At 43.8% G+C, this 23537-nt stretch overlaps 4 protein-coding genes and 1 non-coding gene across 12 annotated transcripts in view; 1 reads left to right on the forward strand and 4 right to left on the reverse strand.

Moving 5' to 3' along the window:
- Glt8d1 (glycosyltransferase 8 domain containing 1) overlaps positions 1-13542 on the reverse strand; it is a 22170-nt gene extending 8628 nt beyond the window's left edge. The window contains exons 1-3 of one of the 3 annotated variants that reach the window (XM_029555378.1): positions 13465-13542; positions 4597-4650; positions 4413-4511 (exon numbers count right to left, since the gene is read on the reverse strand). In XM_029555378.1, the coding sequence (XP_029411238.1) occupies positions 4413-4511; positions 4597-4650; positions 13465-13477 (166 nt within the window). In that variant the 5' untranslated portion in view covers positions 13478-13542. Of the gene's footprint in view, positions 1-4412; positions 4512-4596; positions 4651-13025; positions 13416-13464 lie in introns of those variants that run through there. The other 2 variants (XM_008851800.3, XM_029555379.1) reach the window with 2 other exon arrangements.
- LOC103749042 (zinc finger and BTB domain-containing protein 9-like) lies at positions 9571-12341 on the reverse strand. The gene is made up of 2 exons (XM_029555348.1): positions 12267-12341; positions 9571-10836 (listed from the first exon to the last, which is right to left on the reverse strand). The coding sequence occupies exons 1-2, from the start codon at positions 12339-12341 to the stop codon at positions 10048-10050; spliced, it is 864 nt and encodes a 287-aa protein (XP_029411208.1). The 3' UTR covers positions 9571-10047.
- Spcs1 (signal peptidase complex subunit 1) lies at positions 13513-15178 on the forward strand. Its single transcript, XM_008851803.3, has 4 exons — positions 13513-13688; positions 14006-14065; positions 14147-14233; positions 14641-15178. Exons 1-4 carry the CDS (start codon positions 13653-13655, stop codon positions 14764-14766), a joined length of 309 nt encoding a protein of 102 aa, XP_008850025.2. The 5' UTR covers positions 13513-13652; the 3' UTR covers positions 14767-15178.
- Positions 15179-15335: 157 nt separating this feature from the next.
- On the reverse strand, positions 15336-15443 carry LOC115067481. The gene has a single exon (XR_003846895.1). It is a non-coding gene; the product is annotated as a U6 spliceosomal RNA (small nuclear RNA).
- Positions 15444-17127: 1684 nt separating this feature from the next.
- Positions 17128-23537, reverse strand: part of Nek4 (NIMA related kinase 4) — a 36206-nt gene continuing 29796 nt past the window's right edge. For all 6 annotated transcript variants that reach the window (XM_029555382.1, XM_029555383.1, XM_008851805.3 and 3 more), the window contains 2 exons: positions 21059-21192; positions 17128-17653 (listed from right to left, as the gene is read on the reverse strand). In XM_029555382.1, coding sequence (XP_029411242.1) covers positions 17561-17653; positions 21059-21192 — 227 coding nt within the window. In that variant the 3' untranslated portion in view covers positions 17128-17560. The remainder of the gene's footprint in view (positions 17654-21058; positions 21193-23537) is intronic.

Consider the following 23537-nt stretch of genomic DNA (forward strand, 5'->3'; position numbering starts at 1 on the left):
GTATATTAAAAGAGTTCAAGGGATTACACTTCCCAGACATTAGGCTTAAGTCCATATAAAAGGTTATTTAGACAATTATTTTTCATTGATGATTTTGTTCCTAATCAGAAAGTGCTACTCAGATGTAAGACTTCAAATCTTGGTCTGCAATAATGTAGTACCCACCTGTAGCTAAGGGAGACAACCTACTATTGTTCTAAAATGATGGATAAATTTGTTTTCTCCCCCTATCTAGAAGCCTTTGAGAGGGAACTGACACTGATTCTAACCACTCCAACAGCTATCAAAATACCTGAAAGCAAATCCTGAATCCATCACTCTAGAGTCCAGTCTTGACAGACAAAAGAAAAATGAGGAACCCAATAGAGAAATACTTTTGGAAGCCCTTGTCAAGAAAGTCCAGTGGACTCTCATATGAACATTTGAAAATTGCCCTGTTCTGACTTTTTTCTAGTTCCCTGTCTAGAACTTGTAATGCTAATTACTCTTCCCTTTATTTCTCCTTCACATCTCCTATTCACCAGTCAAGGACTTTCTTTACCCCCTACAGATAAGTTATGCAATTTGGGAGTCTTTTAGATAGGCGCACTGAAGGGGTACTCTAAATGCCTCACCCTGCGTCCTTGTTCAGCATGGAAGAAGCCAGAGCGGTCTGTGTCCTGATTCCCTATCCGCAAGTTGGGGTAACCTCTCCAGAAGATGATAAGAATAGGAGGTCGGAATTGGCTAGGCATTTATGGAAAAAAGCCTCAAAGAAAAGTAGCCAATTTTTTGGCTAAAACTCACAATGTTATTGGGCCTCTTAGCAACATACTCTGTTCCAAAAGCCAAAAATGTCAAAAGTATTTGGGAGCTTTTATCTAATCCTTTAAAGATTTCAGGGTTACCCCTTCAGAGGGGGGAACGTTAGAGTAGCAAAAAGCCTCATTAAAAAAATAAATAAAAGAGTACATGAAAAAAAAAAAAAGAGAGGATCTTATCTGAAAAGAAGTATTTTCAAGATATGTGAACCAATATTTTAGGGTCAATGTCTCTTTTCCAACAGAATCTCTACACAATTGTAGATAAGACTACAAGTCCTACATCTAGCTTGTTACTATCTTTCAGAGTGACTGTATAATGAATTAATACATGTAAATAATTCAGTGTAGAGCTTGTTCCACAATATATGTTAAAATGTCTGCTTTTACTAAGAAAAAAAAAAAGAATCAAAGAAGTCAATGGATAAAGTGGCATGAAACTTTTAAGACAGTACTGATGTTAAATGTTTCAAACTTGTAAGTGTTCAACTTTTGAGTATCTCTATAAATAAAGTTTGAGTATGCACCACAATAAAATAATAATTCTAAAAAAAAAGCAGTGTTAAATATGTAAAGCCTTGAATTTCAATCACTACTACCTAAACATTACAGCAACTATTTGTTATACAAGATATTATATGTAATCCAGACATGCTTTGTAGTGCATGGTAATATGCCAAGTACTATGCAATTTTATGAGACATTAGTAACTGAAGATTTGGGTCTATACCCAGTCCTATGGATCCAGAGGAACAGAGGTGTATTCATTCATTCATCATTGAAGGCTGAGTACACATTACATGCTAGGAAATGTCTAGCACTGGAGTTATAGCCATGAATAAAACATACAAGTCTAATACCATGGACAATAAGCATATATGTACACATGTGTGCATGTAATGTAATTCTTAGTATAGGATTGCCATCCAAGTCTGAAAGTTATAATTAAAGATTACTTCCTGTGGAGACAAGTAAATTTATGGCATTAAATTTACAAACATAAACATTTTTTTAAATTACATATAAAGTTTGTTATGCTTATGATAAAAATCACATGGAAAAACATGTCATGGATGTTAGTATAATTTCAGATATACAAAAAATATATATGTGCATAGAGGAAAGAACTGAGTCAAAATTTGTACAGCAGTTATCTCAAGTCAATGAGTTCAGCTATTTACTAAATAACTCCATCTGTGTAGACTGAGAAGATAAAGCAGTAACAAATTGCCTATGAAGCTGGAATGCAACTTGATTGCCTTAGTTTGTTTTATTTTATTAAAAGGGTGTGTGTGTGTGTGTGTGTCTGTCTGTCTGTCTGTCTTACTCTGTAGCCCCGTCTGGCCTCATATTCCTGGTATTCTAAGTGCTGGGATTACAGATGTGGTCTAAATCTAAAATATAACATACCCACTTTATTCTTTTCTTTTTTTCTGTTTCTTTTGAGAGAGAGATTCTCATGTAGCCCAGGCTGACCTCAAACTTGATATGTAACCAAGGATGGCTTTGAGGTTTTTTTTCTAATTCTACTTATTGTGTGTGTGTGTGTGTGTGTATAATGTATGTGTATGTATGAAGCTGGGGGGGTGCATGTGCATGTGCATTTGGTTGTCAGAGAATAGCTTTGTAGAGTTAGTTCTCCTTCTACCATATGTGTTCTGGAGATTGGACTCAGGTTGTCAGACTTCGTGGCACCACTTTTACCCAATTACCCATGTCCGTCTAGCTATCTCCCCCCACTTGCCTTTTTGGCCTGGAACTCACTCTATAGACCAGACTGGCCTCAAAGAGATCTGCCTGCCTCTGCCTCAATGATTAAAGGTATGCACTACCACTCCCAGCCTCAAAAACTATTTTTGAAAAGCCAGATTCTGTGGCTCACACTTGTAATCCCATCATTACTGAGGATGAGGCAGGAGGATCAGGAATTCAAGGCCAGCCTGAACCACATAGTGACTTCTAGGCCAGCCTGAATTACATGAGACCCTGTCTCAAAACAACCAAAAACAAAACATCAACAAAAAGATTTCTGACAAACTACCTGAAACCTGTTTGTCAAACATCCTTCGATACCAAGGTAGAATAGGATAAACAACTAAATAACTGCAATGGAATTATACAATAAAGTTATTCTTTAAAATCTGTTGGCAAGGAACTGGAGAGATGGCTCAGCAATTAAGAGCACTGACTGCTCTTAAAGAGGACCTGGGTTCGATTCCCAGCACCCACATGGCAGTTAACAACCATCCATAACTCCAGTTCCAGGGGATCTGACACCCTCTTCTGTTCTTTTTTGGTCTTTTTGAGACACGGTTTCCCTATAGCCCCAGCTGGCTTAGAACTCACTATATAGACTAGACTGGCTTTGAGCTCAGAGATCTGCCTGCCTCTGCCTCCCCAGTGCTGGGAATAAAGCCATATGCCACCACACCTGGCTCTCTTCTGACTTCTGTGGGCATGGCAGGTGCACTTACATACACACACAGGCAATATATTCTCATACATAAAAAATAAAAATAGGGGGCTGGAGAGATGGCTCAGGGGTTAAGAGCACTGACTGCTCTTGCAGAGGACCCGGGTTCAATTCCCAGCACCCACATGGCAGTTAACAACCATCCGTAACTCCAGTTCCAGGGGAATCTGATACCTTCTGACCTCTGAGGGCACTGCACGACACGGGCGCACTTACACACATGCAAGCAATACACTCATAAAATATAAAAATAGTATTTTTTTTTTTAAATCTGACAGGCCTTTATGATGTCTGTTTCGTTACAAGCCTCCTACTGAGGGGCTAGAGGGATGGCTCAGCAGTTAAAAACACTGACTGCTCTTACAGAAGACCCAGGTTTGATTCCTAGCACCCACATGGCAGCTAACAACTGTCCATAACTCCAGTTCCAGGGGATCCAATGCCCTCTTCTGATCTCCATGGGCACTGCATGACACGGATGCACCTATCTACATGCAGACAATACACTCGTACACATAAAATAAAAATAATACTTTTTTTTTGGTCTTTTTGAGACATGGTCTCCTTGTAGCCCCAGCTGTCCTGGAACTCACTATGTAGACCAGGCTGGCCTCAAACTCACAAAGATTTGTCTGCCTGCCTCTGCCTCCCAAGTGCTGGGATTAAAGGTGTGTGCCACCACACCTGGCCTTTTATAAAATACTTTTTTAAAAAAGACTCCTACTGATGTGATCATTCAAATTAAAACAAAGTAACAGATGAAGGAAAGCAGCCAGATGACCCTGTGTAGTGACAAGGGCAGGCATCAAACACCAGGGCTACTTGCCTGCATCAATCTTCCAAGCTCTGCTCTACTGAAATGCAAGCACACAGCAGTCCACAGACTCCTTAAGGCTAATGACTTGGTGGAGAGGAGTATTATGACAGATCAAGTCCTTAGCCAAGGACTGCACCATAGGGAGAAGCATGGCAGGCACCACATGAAGATGAAGGGCATCAAGCAAGCCTTCTTCCTGGTCTTTGTAAGGCAAAAAAGCAAGCTTTCTTTAACACAGTGATTTAAGTTAGGATATGGAACATAGAGACCTCCAGGTTGTCAACAGAAAACATTAGTAAGGCATCAGTAAAGGTTCTCATACCTGAAACCTCATTCCTTAGCAAACTGATCAGGCTGAGGAAGTTATGGTGCAAAACCAGTAAGAAGAGAACAGCAGCCAGGAGCCAGATGATGATGTTCACTGAAACAGACGAGGAAAATGCATTACATCTCTTAACCTTTGACTAGGTAGATATAAAAACATGTAACTTGTAGAGACAGCATACCTTTACGGAATGACATCTTTTTCTTCCGTCTTAGAGAAACATTTGTTATTAACCCTACAAAACAAAACCAAGCCCCAAAGTTAGAAGGTTCAAGAGAATGAGCATCAGAGTGCTCACAACTTTGATCCAGATGAGAAGGAACAAGACATATGTGGTACTCTCCCGGAAACATTTTTAAATTGTTTCTAAGCACCCAATTTGGGATCTGAAATTTTTATGGTAACCATAACATTTTCAAAAAATGTGGAAAAAAGGCAGCATTTAATCGTTGCATTTGGGAAGGAGAGGCAGGCAGTTCTCTGTAAGATGGAGGCCAGACTAGTCCACATAGCAAAATAAACAAAAACCCAATAAAATAAAAATAATTGGAGAAATACAAAATATTAGCCCTATGCATTATATGCCACAAGATGAAAATCAAAAGAAATTCTACCAGGGACTGGAAGGATGGCTCAACAGTTAAAAGCACTGGCTACTCTTCCAGAAGACCTGGGTTCGAGTCCCAGCACCCACCTGGTGGCTAACAACTGTCCATAACTCCAGTCCAGGGGGCTCTTACACGTTCCTCTGGCCTCCGCAGGCTTTACACAACACAGGTGCACTTACATGCATGGAGGCAAAACACTCACACGAGATAAATTTTAAAACCAAAAAAATGAGACATGGTTCAGTGGTAAAAGTGCTTGTTGGGTAAGCATGATGATCTGAGTTCTGATCCCCACCACCCACATAAAAGCCTGGCAAGCTAGTCACATGCATGCCTTGTAACCAGAGCACTGTGGGGAGGAGACAGGTGGATTACTGAGGCTTGCTGTCCATAAGCCTAAATTCAGTAAGAGGCTCTGTCTCAGGGGAATAAAGCAGAGTGATAGAGGACTCCTGACATCCTCCTCCAGCCTCCATGTACCTCATATACAACACACTCGTGTGTACACACACACACACACACACACACACACACACACACACACAGCTTCCCGAGATTCATCTCTGTTGATGAGATAAACAAGTACGAGAAGGTGGTATCTTCTGCTTCCTGTGCCTGCTTCAAGATGTGAGTGCTTGCCAAGGCCCTTTCTCATACAAACCTCCAGTAATGGTGTCAGCATGCACAAGATCCAAGCAAACCTAGGCAGACAAAAACCCAGCACAGAACTGTGGAAATGAACAGCCCCAATCTTAGTCAGAGAATTACTGCTGGATGAGGAACTGCAGATCTTCCTGAAGAAAGAGACTCTACATAGACTGACTAAGCCCCAGAGGATGAACTTGCACTGAGGGACATCTCGGGACATTAACTTTACATAATAGGTCGTAATACAAATGACAGAATGTATGAACTCCAGTGGGGGGGGGGGGGTTGGGAGGGTGCCAAAGGAGAAGGGGCAAGGGAGTATAAAGATGATTTTATGTATGAAATATACAAAAGTTCAATAAAAAACTAAAAATAAAATAAGATGCCGGGCTGGAGATGGCTCAGCAGTTAAGAATACTGACTGTTCTTGCAGAAGGCCCGGGTCTGAATCCCAGCATTCACATGGCAGCTAACAATTCCCCATAACTCCAGTTCCAGGGGATCCAACAGCCTCTTCTGTCCTCCGCAGGCATTGCACTACATGGGTGCGCTTACCTACACACAGGCAATTCATGCATACACATAAAAATAAAAATAAATTAAAAAAAAAAAGTGAGCGCTTTGCTTTCTCGGGCCACCTCCTGCCACCATGCCTCCCAGCCATCCAGGACTCTAATCCCTCTAGAACCCTAAGCTAAATAAACTCTTCTATTAAAAAAAAAAAAAAAAAGACAATATCTAGGGGGCTGGAAAGATGGCTCAGCAGTTAAGAGTACTGACTGCTCTGGCAGAGGACCTGGGTTTGATTCCTAGCACCCACATGACAGCTAACTGTAACTCCAGTTCCAGGGGAATACAATGCCCTCTTCTGACCTCTGAGGGTACTGCATGACGTGGGTGCACTTACTCATGTGCAGGCAATACACTCGAAGAGGGCAGAAAAATTTTTTTTGTCAGACTGCACAATTCTGTAAAATTTGATCAGCAATATACCACTTTTCTCTATGAAATCTGTGTTCAGAAATTACAAAATCTTCACATTCCCAAACCATTAAAAAAAACAAACCTATGTATGTGAGCATACACATACACACACACACACACACGCACACACACACATACACACACAGCCCAGGGAGGCATATCCATTAATTTGAAAGGAATCTTACTAAAGGTATTTCTTTAGTTTATTATTCAATTTTTTGCCTGTATATGTGTGTAGTGTGTATGAGTGTGTTTTCATGTTTGGGGATATATGTGTATGCAGGTATACTTGGATATGTGTGGCATGCATATGGAGGCCAAAGGTTGAGTTCACACATCTTTCTCAATCACTCTCCACTTTATATACTGAGGTAAGGTCTCTCAATTGAACCCTGAGCTGCCAATTTGGCTAGTCTAGCTAGCCAGCTTGTTCTGAGGGTCCTGTCTCCACCTCCCAAGTTCTGAGATTACAGGTGGCCACCACACTCCCCTGTGTTTACACAGGTACTGCAGATTTGAACTCAGGTCCTCAAGTGCTTTGCCCATGACGCTATCACTCTAGTCTGCTACCCCACCCCACCCCTTTCTTAAAACTTGCTGGCTACCTGTAATTACAGCCACATTCTCAACAGCTGGCCTGACCTTTTCATTTTTTCTCCTCCTGTTACTATGGATCATGTGCTTCCATGAAAGGCCATTCCACTGGCAGTGCTCTGTACCCTATCCTACTATTGTTCTTTTGGAGTAGCATCATCTTCTTTCAATCCCTGATGAAGTGCACCATCAGCATGCCAAGCATGTTCTAGTGTCTTCCAGTTAATTACGAGTTAAAAAGAAGCCAGGTATGGTAGTGCACAACTTTAGTCCCTGCACTCAGGAGGCAGAGGCAGGAGGAACTCTGTGAGACTGAGGCCAGCCTGGTCTACATAGTGAGTTAGTGAGTTCCAAGCCAGCTGGGGCTACTGGGAGACCCTGCCTCAAAAAGACCAAAAAAAAAAATATATATAGGCATGATAAAATGTAATAATACAAACATACAGAAAAAGGCATCAGCAATTATGAAGGTCACATAATTAGCACACTTCTAATATTCCAAAGGAGAGCTAGTAATTTAGACTTAATGATCCAAAGACTAAAGTAGATTGTTAACACGTATTATCTGCTTTTCATTTAATTACTGACAATTCCCTCATAGAAATATTATAATCCTCTTATGTAAACAAGTTTGTCACAACTATCAAAAATAAGCAAAGGTCACAGATGGGAAGAGGCAGGGGGCAGGCTGGTCAGTCACCAGTCTGTGGACGGGCTCATACCAGTCACCTGGTTCCAATACTTAAGGACCAATGTATTTTGGGTAGAGAGGACTTTTGTTCATTCGTAGTGCTTGGGATCCAGCAAAAGGGCTAGGTAAGTATTCAACCGCTGAGTAATAATCCCCAGTTCTTGGTATTTTAAGACAACATCTCCCTATGTACCTCAGGCTAGCCTCTACAAGGCAATCCTTCCCCTATCCTTCCAAGTACTGGGATTATAGGCACGTGCCGCCATGTGTCAGGAGCTGTCAGGGATCAATATAAGTGGCTTAGGCTTATATTCTTCTCTATGCGATCCTTAAATTTAACTAGCCAGTAGTACCTGATGACAATATGTGCCCCGCCCCCAAGAAAGACAGGTTGGCTAGAAGGTAGACAGGCCAGCTTGACTGCTAAGAATTAAACTTTTTATAATAAAATCAAGACCTTTGTCTTGACTCTTTTCTTGTTGAAGACCCAAGCCTGGTGGGCTTGGGGGGCGTTCGACAACCAACCAAAGTCATCTTTGCATCCTCTCCCAATAAGGAATCCAACTCTTCCTCCCTAGTTATGAAATTACATTTAGTTATCTGTAGCCCTTGAATGTAAGTTCTATGGAAACAGGAAGCCAAGTGAAAATGTTTATTCACTTGGGTATCCCTGACACCTAAGACTATCTGTGCCAAATGGCAAGGTGATATATGTTGTATGATCTTGCTAATCTAGAAGCAAAGCAAATTCTTCATTCAAGAAGAGAATTTTTTTTTTTTTTTTGTCTTTTTTGAGACAGGGTCTCCTTGTAGCCCCAGCTGTCCTGGAACTCACTATGTAGACCAGGATGGCCTCAAACTCACAAGATTTGTCTGCCTGCCTCTGCCTCCCAAGTGCTGGGATTAAAAGCGTGCATCACCACGCCGGTCGAGAACGTGTTCTTTAACAATAGCCATGAACACTAAATTCCAACATAAGGAAAAACATGGGATTCCAATGAAGCTCTTCCTCGCGAAAGGAACCTAACAAAGCAATTTCATTTACCCATTTTCTTTTTTTAATTTTTATTCTGTGTATATGAGTGTATTGCCTGCATGTATGTAAGAGCGCCTGTGTCATGCAATGCCCATGGAGGTCAGAAGAGGATATAAGATCCCCTGGAACTGGAGTTACAGAACGTTACTAACCACCATGTGGATCCTGGGATTTGAACCCAGATCCTCTGCAAGAGCAATCAGTGCTCTTAACCACTAAGCCATCTCTCCAGCCCGTTTGTTTTTCTGAGTCAGGGTCTGACTATGAAGTCCTGGCTGGCCTAACCAACAACAAAAAAACTACTTTTCCCATCCCATTCCACCCCAGTTGACCCACAAGTACATTTCTCTGACTATTCACGCTAAAAACTCAAACATCTTAAGTTCTTTTTTTTTTTTTTTTTTTTTTTTCCGTCTCACTTTGTAGCCCCAGCTGGTCTGGAAGTCTGGAACTCACGTAGACCAGGCTGGCCTCAAACTCAAAAGAGCTGCCCGCCTCTGCCTTGAGTGCAGGAATCAAATGCGTGCTCAACTACATTTTGAAAAGAGTGTTTGGGAAAGTGTCTACTGGTGAGCAAAGTACAACCTAAAAAGCTTCTGCAAAAAGAGGTTTATGAACAGAACTCTGCTGACAATGAGGGAGAGAAGGCTGGGAGCACCAAGTCTCTGAATGACTTGAGTTCTGATCAAACATTCCTTGTTGGAGACCAGCTCCCTCAACTTCTCACAGAGACTAAATAAAGTCACATGTCATTTTGTCCAGCTCTTCCCTCACTAATCTAATCTGGTTTTCTCCCAGGACATCAATACAAAAAGGACCATCTGGCTAAGTGATCAATTTTGGCATGATCTATGAGTCACTTTCCTACAGGATGGTTAACAAAAACTTGGGGTAAGAAATCTAAACTTCCAAATCTGTGAGGGTGAGGCCCATACCCAAGAGTAAGAGGTCCGTGTAACATATGTAATCTCTTAGCATGATTACATGATCCAGGACTGGGGTAGTGAGGGCTAAGTATCCATCAGCAGCTGTGGCTATCTCATCCTATAAGTCAGTGTACAGCTTTAGCAGTCATTTGTAAGTCCAGTGGGCAGTGGCCCAGCCCTGGCCCTTGCATAAGTCCCGGTGGCGAAGGTAACAGGCATGGACACGGAACCGACGGCCACAATGGGGACACGCGTGCAGAGCTCTAGCATGGGTCTTCATGTGCTCTGTCAGATGATGCTTCAACTTGAAGCGTTTATTACAGATGCCACACCCAAAAGGGCGAAGGCTGAAAGTCAACATGATGTGCCGATCCCGTTTGGGCTTTACTGCAAATCGCTTTCCACACAAGCAGCCAAAGCGTTTTCCATCTGCAGGGGGTGTCCCTCCTAGCTTCACTGGCCCATGCACCGCCTGGCCTGCTCCTCCAGGTCCTCCGCCCCCCGACAGAATTTCATTCCCGTGGAGATCCACTGGTTTCCAGGATGGATCCCCTGCCCCAGACGTTGCCCCTGTTCCAGAGGACAGTAAGAACCTTAGCTCCCCATTTCCCTCAGAGTCCCCTCCAGAAAATGCTTTGGTTTCCTCCTTTCCTCCTCCAGACTGAGTTCCAGCTCCTGACTGTGCCTCCTTGGCCGCAAAGGGTTCCTGGTTGACATAGAAGATTTTGGGGGCTAGCAAAGGAGGGGCAGGGGGCTCAAGTGTTGAACCCTCCACCTCTGGAAGCCTGCGGGGAGGAGCAGGTACCTGCAGTGGATGGGATCCACGAGTTCGGGGAAACCCTCCTGATACTCTCTGAGGTTGGGGAGTCTGAGCGAGTGAGACTGCTGAGCCCTGCTCCTCCTGCTCCTCCTCCTCCTCCTCCTCCTCCTCTGCCTCTTCACTGGAGTTACAGAACGTTACTAACCACCATGTGGATCCTGGGATTTGAACCCAGATCCTCTGCAAGAGCAATCAGTGCTCTTAACCACTAAGCCATCTCTCCAGCCCGTTTGTTTTTCTGAGTCAGGGTCTGACTATGAAGTCCTGGCTGGCCTGGAACTCCCTATGCAGACCTAAGATGGTCTTGAACTCACAGACATCCACCCACCTCTGTCTAATGGGTGCTGGGATTAAAGGTGTTCGCCACCACGCCTGGCCCTATCCAGTTTTGTTGTTTTGTTTTGTCTTTTTGAGACCGGGGCTCCCTGTAGCCCCAGCTAGCCTAGAACTCACTCTGTAGCCCAGGCTGGCCTTGAACTCAGAGATCTGCCTGCCTCTGCCTCCCAAGTGCTGGGATTAAAGGTGTGTGCCACTATGCCCGGCAAACCAAGGGCTTTTCACATGCTAAACATACATTCTTTTCATTTAACTACATCCCTAGTCCCAAGATTTACTATTACTTATTTATTTATTTATTTATTTATTTATTTATTAATTTATTTAAAGAAAGGGTCTCCCTGTAGCACCAGCAAGCCTGGAACTCAATATGCAGACCAGGTTGGCCTTGATCTCACAGAGATCCATCTGCCTCTGTCTCCCCAGTGCTAGGATTAAGGCTTGTGCCACCACACTAATATTTGAATTCTCTACTCTTCTCTGCCTTTGCTTCCTCTGCCTTAGATCTCTGTTCCCATTATCAGGTCACCAACTGTCGGGAGCCATGCTTGACTGAAGCATTGGAAAAAGTAGAGTGTCACTTTAAGAGCTTCAGAGCTCTCCGCTTCAGTGGTCAGAGCCGATGGGCTGTGCCTCCATGATAAATCAGGTCTCTTAGAAACTTACTTTCGGTTCAGTCTTCCGGCACCGGAGTTGGTGAGGTAATGCAGCAACCTGCTGCGTCCTTAGTTACTTTCTGTTAGTAAAATATCTATGGTGATTCCTTGGTGATTCCTCGGTTACCCCAAATCTGATTCCTATATAAGATCTGTGTTCCTCATAACATAAAAGTCTTTCTGTGATTGCTCACCTGACTGCTAAGAATTAAACTTTTTATAATAAAATCAGGACCTTTGTCTTGACTCTTTTTTTGTTGAAGAGCCAAGCCTGGTGGGCTTGGCGGGCATTTTGACAACTGGCGCCCAACATGGGGCTTGAAGACCTCAGGCACCAGGCTTCCAAGACAGATTTTTTGAGGAGAAAATTGTTTTTTGAGTAGCTGAGATGAAAGGCATGTCCCTCCACGCCTGGGTATCCATAGTTCTATAGTTTAAACACTATGGTCTCTGCAGCTACTACCATCCTATGAAGTGCACTGGAAGGGATGCAACCCAGATGAAATGTGTCTATTTATACTTAAGAATTTGTTTATACACACCACGAAATACATGGGGAGCAAACTCCTGCCCTTCCCCGTGCTGGCTCTTCCTTCTGACATCAAAAAGTGTCAAAGGGATCTGCATTTTACTGAAAAACTGAAAGACACAGGGAGACTCGTAAACTTTCTCCAACCCCTTCGCTGGCTAGTTCCTATTTGACTTTCAGGGACAGGGAGCCTCCCAAACTCCAGGCTGCACCTCCCCGAGCTCCTAGAACTCCTAGGCCTCTGTCCCCCACAGCTAATTCATATATTTCTGGAGTGCGGTGGCCATCTCCTTTGGCAAAATCCAGGCTCTAGAAAGGCAAGACCATGGCTGTACCCGAGTCCACTGGCTGACAGAAAAGTGCAGGGAGTACTTAGTGGCTCCGTGCCCGCAGGCGGCAGCCACTCCCCTCCAGGCCCGGTCTGCATGTCCCTGTACACATAGCAGAGGGCCGGGGTCCCCCACCTAGCTCCAGCCCTGATGGAGGGACGGGACTGCTCTTTACACGGAGGGCCCGGCCTACAGCGTGCCAGCCAGGGAAGCCGCCATCAAAGCCGGTGGGTCCACTGTGGGACCCCTAAACGGGGTAGGGCGGCCAGGGGGACTGCTCCAGAGGCAAGTCCGCTCCCTGCAGAGGCGGCTCGGGCTCTCTCCCTAGTCCTAGGAGGCATCTGCAGCCTCCTTAAGCTCAGGCGTGCCGGGCCACGCCGGGCCCAGCTGCACCCGGGATAGGCCGCGTTACACAAAACGCCGGCCGCGGACGCCGCACGCAGCTGCCCTTACCTGTACTGGGAGGGGCCGCCGCCCGCGTCCCGGCCCACCCCGCCAACTCAGCGCCCACCGTGCAGGCCCCAGGGCTCCGGCCACTGCCGGCCGCCTGCGTCCGCAGCAGTTGGGCCTCGGTCACCTGTTCCACAAGCTCCGCGGCAGCCACGCAGCGCCACGAACTCCAGTGCGACCGTGGCGCCCGCCGCGAGAGAGCCGCGCGCAGCAGGCGCCGCGGGGCAGCCCCGCCGCCGGGGTCCTCGCGGAGGCCGTCGCCATGGAGACGCGGAGCGCGCCAGTGACCGATAAGCCGTGGAGCTCAGCCCGCGAGTGGTTCCTGCGGGGGTCGCGGCTCCCGGAAGCCGGTAGCCCTAAGGGGCGCGCGATGCTCAGGCATAGTGGCGGCCTCATCCCCCGCGGGCCGTGCGCTGGGTTCTAGGGAATGTAGGAGACGCACCTCTCGCCACCATGGCGCGGGGCGGGGCCTCGAGCTGTCGGGATCGGTCGCGCACATCCGGTTCCGGGGCCGTGGCAGACGCTCTGAGGGGCTGTACGGGTCGGTCAGGCTGCTCTCCTTGTCGCCCTCAGGCCGCTGCGCTCCCTAAGTTCCGGTCCTCGCCCTGCTACGGTTCTCCTCTGCCCATCATGCTGGAGCATTTAAGTTCTCTGCCCACGCAGATGGTGAGGGCGCGGCGCGTCCCAGCACGCTCCGAGCCTGGCGCCTTCCAAGCCCGCTGAGCTCCAGCTGGACACAGCGCGGTTCCCAAGCCCGAAGTTCGCCGCCGCCTTCTCTCCCTCCGGGGCCCTCTTCTCTTCCCCGGAAAGGGTCCCCTTAGCCGTGTTCCGTTAGGGTGCCCAGTTCCCCCGGGTAATCCAGAATTGGCTTCCTCACGCAGACCTTCCTGGGGAACCCCTAGTGCCAGTACTGCCCTACTCCGTGCAAGAATAGCACTTTTTCGGCGCTAGGACCGACACTTCCTCCTCTCTTTCGTCCCTAGGATTACAAGGGTCAGAAGCTAGCTGAACAGATGTTTCAGGGAATTATTCTGTTCTCTGCGGCAAGTATTGGTTTTACATTAATCTTCGAATCCCATCTCCCCCAACTCGACTGTATTTAATATACTTTTGTTTCTTCTTAGATCGTTGGATTTATCTACGGATACGTGGCTGAACAGTTTGGGTGGACTGTCTATATAGTTATGGCCGGATTTGCTTTCTCCTGTTTGGTAAGAAATTTCTGGGTGTTTTGAGTGTTAGCGGCAACAGGTTTTTCTGGACCTAGTAGTGAGAACCAGAGTTAGCTCTTGCCTCAGCTTTCATATCGTTGGAAATACGGAGAATATCATGTAATGTCAGATGGTGTGTCAGATGGTGTGAACTGCATAAAAGAATAGAGCTTATTCCCTCTGGCAGCTACAGCAGGCTGTAAGGTCAAAGATAGCAGACATGTCCCACAGTGCTCACTGTGCCTTATATTTAAGCACTAAGGCCTGTTCTCATCACCTGACATATCTTGTCTGGTCAGTTTGTTTATCTTTAGCATAGTGGTCATTTGGGGACCAGCCATTATTACATAATGACCTTTAAAACTTTTAGTGGAAATAAATGATGCATTTTCTCTGTTCTGGTCTAGCTGACGCTTCCTCCGTGGCCAATATATCGCCGACATCCCCTGAAGTGGTTACCTGTTCAAGACTCAAGCACAGAAGACAAGAAATCAGGGGAGAGAAAAATTAAGAGGCATGCTAAAAATAATTGATTGGGGCTTTCATGATTCAGCACCTGCTCTATGAGCTAAGTTGTTTTCATAACCAAAACATGAGCTAAAACCACCCATGTTCTTACAGTACCACTGTGTAGAGATATAGTTGTCTTTGTCTCACTTCTAATTCAATTTTAATTTATGGATATCTTATACCATCTCTTCATAATCTTGTTATGGAGAACAGAAAATATGAGTAGGCAAACAGCATAATGAATAAACACCTCATAACTGGCAGTACATTTTTTTTTCTTTTCAGTATATTTTTGTAATCGTCTCACTCTGTAGCCTTGACTATCCCCAAACTTGCCATTCTGTCTCTGCCTCCCAAAGTACTGAGATTACAGGCATATGCTGCCAAACCTGGCTGATAATCTAATCTGTCAAAGTTAAATCATGAATCCCTAAACTGTTCTAATGTCTTCAGTTAATTCTATGTCTAAAGCATCTTTTCTTGATTATTTTGCGAAACTATTAGTAAAATGCCAAATTTGGAAAGAAGTTTATGGTTCTGAAAATGTAATATTTTTACATTGTATAGCCGAAAGTTCCTAGATTTTTATTTTTTAAGTATGGAATGCTTCACGAATTTGCATGTCATCCTTGCTCAAGGGGCCATACTAATCTACTCTGTATCATTTCAATTTTAGTATTTGTGCTGCCGAAGTGAGCACGGGTTCCTAGATTTTTTTTTTAAATGCTGTCTTTTTAAAAAAATATATTTTGTGCATGTTATGAGAGCGTGCACATGCCAAGGCAGCGTGCCTTCCACGGCACACTCGTGGATGTCAGGATTCACAGGAGTTGGCTATCTCCTGCCAGGTGGGTTCTAGAGATGATGCTTAGGTCATCTGGTATTTATTGGGAGGGAGCATACATGTAGCAATCAGAAGACAACTGTGGAAGTCAGTTCTCCATATGGGTCCTGGGGGTTGAACTCTAGTCATCTAGCTTGATGGCAAATGCCTTTACCTGCAGAGCTACCTCACCAGCATTCTAAGGTAAATTCTTTTTTTTCCCTCCTTTTTTTCCCTTTTGTTGGTAGAGTCTTCTCTTTTTTTGAGACAGGGTCTCCCTATAGCTCCAGCTGGCCTGGAACTCACTACGTAGTACAGCCTGGCCTTAAACTCAAGAGATCCACTTGCCTCTGCCTCCCAAGTGCTGGGACTAAAGGTGTGGGATTCCAGAACATGTAGGAAAAGGTTAATAGCTTAGGAAGACCAGCAGTTTGCCAAAGATTTATCCCCAAATGGGCACTGGGTCTATAAGTTGTTCTAGTAAACCCTTCAGAGTAATAATAAAATAAGTCTCAGAAACTATACAAGTTACTGAAAGAGACCATTTCATTAAAGTTATTTGTGTATGTGTAATTCTCAAAATGAAATTTTTTCCTAGGAATAAAACATCAAGAATTACTCATTTTTAAGTCTTTTTTTTTTTTTTGGAGTCTTTTGGTCCTGTAGCCCCAACTGGCCTGGAACTATGTAAACCAGGCTGGCTTTGTACTCACAGAGATCTGCCTGCCTCTGTCCCTAGAGCACTGGGACTAAAGGTGTGCGCCATCATGCCCAGCATGGAGTCTTTAAATAAATATAAATTGAAAATTTATTCAAAACTTGTATTTTATTTATAAACTTTTTCTAGATGAGCATTACTTCTTATTAGACAACTAATAAAATACATGATACACAATAATTTTTCATATTTTTGAGGCTGGGTCTCAACTTTATAGCCCAAACTGGCCTTGAACTCATGACCCACCTGCCTTTGTCGGGATCCCAAGTGCTAAATTACAGGTGTGCACCACCATACACAGCCTTATAATTACACATTTAAAACATAGAAAGGCAACCATTATCTTCTTGTACATGAAGATAAACTTCAAAGACAACATGAAATAGAGCTAAAAGGACTTAAACTTTCCTTATAAATTTCTTACTTAGAAGAGGAATTTCTGTTTAGGAGATGTTTTTGCTGACTGAAAAATCTAACAAAATGTATATAAGATCATAATGATTCACAAAGTTATAAGCTTTAGATTAACTCTTGTATACCCTAAATGAATGTTTTTGCTGACTGAAAAAATAAATCTAACAAAATGTATATAAGGTCAAAATGATTCACAAAGTTATAAGCTTTAGATTAACTCTTGTATACCCTAAATGAGGTTTATATTCAATGAAAAGTTTTAAAAAGTCCATTGATAACATGAAAAAAAGAAAACACTTTTTCAAATACTATGAGGAACTTAAATCTATTCCCAAAATAGTGAATTAACTTTAGAGAATATATCAGCTACTCTCTAAGGTTAGTAACAATCACAGGTATTATCACTAGAAATGTCTTTTGTTTCGTGGCCTTTATCACTGTAGTAAAATATAAAAACCAATCTAATGCTAGGCTAGTGACTTTAATCTGAGGCCTCAGGCAGGCCAGCCTGGTCCACATACTGACTTCCACGCAGGATGAGACTAGGGAGAACCTGTCTCAAACAAACAAACAAAACAATGTTTTTATGGCCCTGTCTTCAAGCTAGTTACAAAAATAAACTTCTAGACAGAAAGTTGGTTTAAGGCTCAGTAAGCAGTGATTGGACAAATGTAACATTTTTTTCCTCTTTAAAGAATATGATCTTCAGTGTTTCTTTTGTGAACTTGCTTTATATTATTCTGTCTAAACCCTGAAGAAATATTAAAGGATGGCAAGTGGCCCCTGAACAACTGAATCTTTGTTTTTAAGGGAAACCCCTTTGAAAATAGGTCTTTTGTTCTGGCTGCAGGTTAGAACAGTCTCAAAAATTCACATTTTCTTCAAAAAATTTCAGCTGGCGAGCTTTTATGCTGTAAGCTTTGTACTTTTCACCCATGTGCTTCTGTAAACGTGCCTATTTGGGAAACATAAAAAGAAAATAAGTACATGATAGAAAAAAATAATTCCTATAATCTTAAAAGAAAGGCTTTCCTAAGTATCACACCAAGGAGGAAATCATATGGGAAAATACCAATAGTTCTGTTTACATAAAAATTATTATTGTGTGTTTATGATATACAGGGGAGTATACATGCCATAGCATACATGTAGTCAGAGGACAACTGTATGGGAGAGTTGACTCTCTCCTTCTGCCCTGATGGCTGGGAATCAAACTCAGGTTGTCAGGTTTGCATGACAAGCACTTTTATCCGATGAGTCTTCTTGCCCCTGGCTTACATAAAAATTTAAAACTTCAAAGCCAGGCCTCAATCTCAAGTACTCGTGACTGAGACAGGGAGGTCTTGAGTTCAAGGCTTGCCTGGGCTACAGTGAGTAAATTTGAAGCCAGCCAGAGTAACTTAGTGAGACCCTGTCTCAAAATATAAAAGGAATTGGGCTTAACAAAACCTGACTAGTAGCCAGGCGTGGTGGCATATGCCTTTAGTCCCAGGACTCAGGAGGCAGACATGGGGATCTCTGAGTTCAAGGCCAACTGGGGCTACAGAGAGACTCTGTGTCAAAAAACACAAAAAGAAAAAAAAACACCTGACTAGTAACCAAAAAAGACTGGGGCATAACAGTGTGTATCTGTTGAAAGAAATGCTTAAAATTAGAATAATACCTAGTATGTTAAATGGTTATCAAACATACCCTGATACTGTGCACTGAGGACACATTACTTTGTTAGTATTCTAAATAAAAAAATGCTTAACTTGAAAGTAGAGGCAGGAGCATTAGGAGTCCAAGGCCAGCCTATATAGTGAATTTGAAATTGGCCTAGACTACAGGAAAACCTGTCTTTAAAAGATGGTTCAGCAGTTGAGTACAGAGGACTTGGGTTCAGTTCCCTGCACGCACATAGTGGCTAACAACCATCCATAACTCCAGTTTCAGGGGATCCAACACCCTCTTCTGGACTCCACAAGCATTGTATAGCATGGGTACACTTACATATATATATGCAAGCAAAACACTCATACAGAAGATAACCTGGCCAGGCTTGGTGGCACATGTCTATAATCATGGCACTCAGGAGGCAAAGGGAGGACTGCCAATATGAAGCCAGTCTGGGTTACAAAACAGGCCCTAACTCAAAAGAATCCAGTGGCTGGGGATGTAGCTTAGTAGAGTGCTTGCATAGCATGCAGGAAATCGCATTTGCGGGTTTTTTTTTTTTTTTTTTTTTTGGTCTTTTTGAAGCCAGGTCTCCCTGTAGCCCCAGCTGTCCTGGAACTCACTATGTAGACCAGGCTGGCCTTGAGCTCACAGAGATCTGCCTGCCTCTGCCTCCCAAGTTCTGGGACTACCGGCGTGGGCCACTGTTGGGGACCTTTGTTGTGTAAAGTAGAAGTTTCTTCATGTCCGGATAGCTCACGAGCTCGGAGCCATATGCAGAGACTCCTTTCACAGCAGGGCGTCTTCCCGGCGTTTTTCCTGACTCCTTTGTGAAGTAGCAGCCACAGGAATGTAGCCTCCGGCTCTGTAACCATTAGGCTTTCCGGTGTGGTTTTCAAGTACTTTGGCAGCCTGGCGGGAGCCCATTTCCACACGCAAATGAGGCATCCCCAAAGTACCTATCAGCTGAAGCTTTTACCACTACCCCCACGGTATAAAGTTCCCTGATTCCCCTCAATAATTGAAGGAGCTGGATCACTCTGGGACACTGAGGCTTGGAGCCACGCAGAGCCATTGAATAAAGAGCTGTAACACTGAGTCTGACTGAGCTGAGTCTTGTCTCACTGCCTACAATCCAGCCTTCCCGGGAAGAGCTGTCTTTCTGTCACCGACTCACGGATCCCAGCTTTAGCCGCCCTCACACTCTCCCGCATGATCCAGGAGCCGGTGGATTTTGCATCTTGAGGAAAGTGCACGGGTGAAATTAGGGCGGGACACGGCTGGGCAAAGCCCCCAGCAGCAGAGAGCCACGAAAGACGCAGGGAAGCAGCGCAGAAGCAGATACCCGCGCACCCCACACCTGGCGCCCAGCGTGCCCCATAGGCCACCATGCCTGGCAGCATTTGCCTTTAATCCCAGCACTTGGGGTATGGAGATAGGAGGGTCAGAAGTTCAAGGTACATAGTAAATTTTAGGTCAGCCTGGGATACATGAGACCCTGTCTAAAAAAGAATAGAGCAGAACAGAAAGAGGGAAATACAAACCAAGTGATAGTTTTATAAAACTTTTTTTTTTTATCTTTTTTTTGAGACAGGGTCTCTCTGTCCTGGAACTCACTATTGTAGACCAGGGTGGCCTTGAACTCACAGAAATCCGCCTGCCTCTGCCTCCCGAGTGATGGGATCAAAGGCGTGCTCCACCACACCCGGCTTATAAAACATTTTATACTCTTCAGAAATGTCAAAGGCTCTTAGAGTGTAACTCAGTGGTAAAGCACTTGTCTACCATGAACTATCTAGAATAGGCAAATACATGCAGAGAGAAGTATCTGGTTGATCAGGGGACAGGAATGAACAGACAGAGAAATACTACTTAAGGGTACTGAATTCTTTGGGGGGGGGTTGGCTATGAAATGTTCAAACACTGGTGATGATTAAACATTAAAAATCACGTCTACGTATATAAAATCACATATATAAATCACATATATATAGTGGACAAAATGAGTTGCACGTGATATATATTTTATATATATATAATATATATAATTATTTTGTCTTTTTGAAACAGGGTCTCTCTATAGCCCCAGCTGTCCTGGAACTCACTACGTAGACCAGGCTGGCCTCAAACTCACAGAGATCCGCCTGCCTCTGCCTCCCAAGTGCTGGGACTAAAGGTGTGCGCCAACATACCTGACCCCATGAGTTTTACATTTACACACATATATATATATGCACATATATATTTTTTTATTATTAATTGCTTTATGAATTTACATCAGCCAGATGTGGTGGTGCATACCTTTAACCCTAGCACTCCGGAGGCAGAGGCAAGTGGATCTCTGTGAGATCAAGGCCAGCCTGGTTTACAGAGTAAGTTCCTAGCCAGCTGGAGCTACAGGGAGACCCTGTTTCAAAAAAACAAAACAAGGGGCTAGAGAGATGGCTCAGTGCTTAAGAGCACTGGCTGCTCTTGAAGAAGACCCAGGTATGCTTCCCAACACCCACATGGTGGCTAACAACCATCCATAACTCCAGTTCCAGGAGATCCAACACTCTCTTCTGACCTCCCTAGGCACTGCATGACACTGGTGCACTTACATACATGCAGACAATACACGAATACACATAAAAATAAGTTAGAAAATGAAATTACAACATAAGCAGCTTGACACAGTTATGAACACAGATAGGGAGATCCTTACCTCTCTCTCCAGTTCATCTTCCTCTTCCAGAAGCTCAAATACCTGCTCTAAAAGCTGAACCCCCAGGCCCTGGATTACATCCGCTCTCAAGACTTCAACTATTCTCCTGATCTTTTCAGAACCTGGTATGATCACTAAAAGAGCAAGAACAAAAACAAGGAAAATAAACATTCATCACTATACAATTAACAACAAAAATCTTGTTAGGGTTCTTTTCATATTGACAAGAATTTAGCTCAATGGCTTTATTTATATACATTTTTCTGTTTTAAAATTTTAATTTTTTAGTTGGTGTACAAAACAATGGGTTTCATTATGATTTTTATGATCATCTATCATGGTATCTTGGTGGTTAACTGCCTCCCACTACCTATCACTGGTCCCCTTCCCCTCAAAAAGTCTCCCTTCTATTTCAGGTCAGGTAATTTGTATATTTTTTTGTTTGTCTGAGACAGGGTTTTACTCTAACTCAGGTAGGCCTTATATTTGAAGTGATCTTCCTGCCTCCTGAATATAGGGATTACAGGCATTAACCACTGTGCCTGACTTATTTATATACTTAAAAAAAAATTTTTTAAGCCTTTTTGGTGAGGCTGGAGAGATGGCTTAGTGATTAAGAGTGCTTGCCACTCTTCCAGAGGACCCAAGTTTAGTTCCCAGCACCCAAGTCAGGCAGCTCACTACTGCCTGCAACTCCAGGGAATCTGATGCCTCTTCTGGCCTCCTTGGACACCCACACATATGTGGTACACACTCACAGACACACACATACAAATAAATAAAAATCAGTTCATGTGTCTGAGTGTTTTGCCTCTATGCAAGTACACCACATGTCTGCAGTACCTCTGGAGGTCAGAAGAGGGCATTGAATCCCCTGGAACTGGAGTTACAGAGACAGTTGTTAGCTACCACATGAGCACTGGAACCAAACCCAGATCCTCTGCAAGAGCAGCCAGTGCTCTTAACCGCAGAGCCATCTCTCCAGCCCCTCTAGTACTGTAGTGACTAAAAAGGTATACCAGCATTTATGCTTCATGCTCACTGCCCTCTCCAGAGTCTGAAAAAATGAAACAAAGGAAAACAAAACCCCAAACCATAACTGTCTAACTTGAAAGTTTCACTTAAAAATGTCCAAGCATTTTACACAATGTAATAAGGGTTATTTACATTTATTTTTAAAAATCAGTTTCAATGAGGCTGGCAAGATGGTTCAGCAGTTAAGAGTACTGGCTGCTCTTGCAGAGGACCCAGTTCAGTTTCCCAGCACCCACATGATGGCTAACAACTGTTCATAACTCTTGTTCCAGAGGATTGGATGCCCTCTTCTGACCTCTGAAGACACTGAAGACATGTGGTGCATTTACAAGCATGCAAAACACTCATACACATGAAAAGTAATTAAATCAATTTTCAAGCTACATGGGGTGGCAAATGCCTGTAATTCCAGCACTTAGGAGACTGAGGCAGTAAGATTAGGGGTTCAAAGTTATCCTCAGCTACAGAGCAAGTTTGAAGTCAGTCTGAGTAAGTAAAAGTAAGGGGCCGGAGAGATGGATCAGCAGTTACGAATTCTGACTGTTCTTGCAGAAGACCCAGGTTCAAATCCCAGCACCCACATGGCAGCTAACAACTGTCCGTAACTTCAGTTCCAGGGAATCCGACAGCCTCTTCTGTTCTCCATGGGCACTGCATGACACGGGTGCACTTACCTACATGCAGGGAATACACACATACAATAAAAATAATAAAATATTAAATAAAAGGGCTGGAGAGATGGCTCAGGGGTTAAAAACACTGACTGTTCTTGCAGAAGACCTGCGTTTGATTCCCAGCACCCACATGGCAGCTAACAACTGTCAGTAACTCCAGTTCCAGGGGCTCCAAAAGCCTCTTCTGTCCTCTGCGGGCATTGCATGACATGGGTGCACTCACATACATGCAAGCATAACATACATAAAAATAATGAATAAAAATAAAAATTAAACTTGTTAAAAAAAGTAAAAAAATAAAAGCTTTCATGAAAGTTTTTGGAATGTATCTATTGACTAAATGTATCTATTGACTAAATGTATCTATTGACTAAATAATGTATCTATTGACTAAAAAATGTATCTATTGACTAAATAAGATACACCTTTATAGACGTTCAATGGTTAAGAGTACATACTGCTCACCAGGTGTAGTGGTGTATGCCTTAAATTCCAGCACTTGGGAGGCAGAGGCAGATGAATCTCTGTGAGTTCGAGGCAAGCCTGGTCTACATAGTGAGTTCCAGGCCAGCTGGGGCTACAGGGAGACCCTGTCTCAAAAAGACAAAAAAAAAAAAGTATAGCGTATATACTGCTCTTGCATAGGACCGGAGTTCTGGTACCAGTAACCAGCAGGTGGGCACACAACTACCTATAACTCCAGCACCACAGGATCTAACACCCTTCTTCCACTCTCCACAGGCAACTGCACTCGTGTACATATCCCCACA

The sequence above is a fragment of the Nannospalax galili genome, unplaced genomic scaffold (genome assembly GCF_000622305.1).
Source record: "Nannospalax galili isolate Female #2095 unplaced genomic scaffold, S.galili_v1.0 scaffold485, whole genome shotgun sequence".
In the NCBI taxonomy this organism is placed as follows: domain Eukaryota; kingdom Metazoa; phylum Chordata; class Mammalia; order Rodentia; family Spalacidae; genus Nannospalax; species Nannospalax galili.

Bases quoted from the DNA above. Each gene is read 5' to 3' on its own strand.
- LOC103749042 (XM_029555348.1), bottom strand. From the start codon at position 12,341: ATGCAGATCCCTTTGACACTTTTTGATGTCAGAAGGAAGAGCCAGCAC. The intron at 10,837-12,266 runs GTATTTCGTGGT...TCCAGTGAAGAG, and splicing joins GGCAGGAGTTTGCTCCCCAT to GCAGAGGAGGAGGAGGAGGA.
- Spcs1 (XM_008851803.3), top strand. From the start codon at position 13,653: ATGCTGGAGCATTTAAGTTCTCTGCCCACGCAGATG. The intron at 13,689-14,005 runs GTGAGGGCGCGG...TTTCGTCCCTAG, and splicing joins GTTCTCTGCCCACGCAGATG to GATTACAAGGGTCAGAAGCT. The intron at 14,234-14,640 runs GTAAGAAATTTC...GTTCTGGTCTAG, and splicing joins GATTTGCTTTCTCCTGTTTG to CTGACGCTTCCTCCGTGGCC.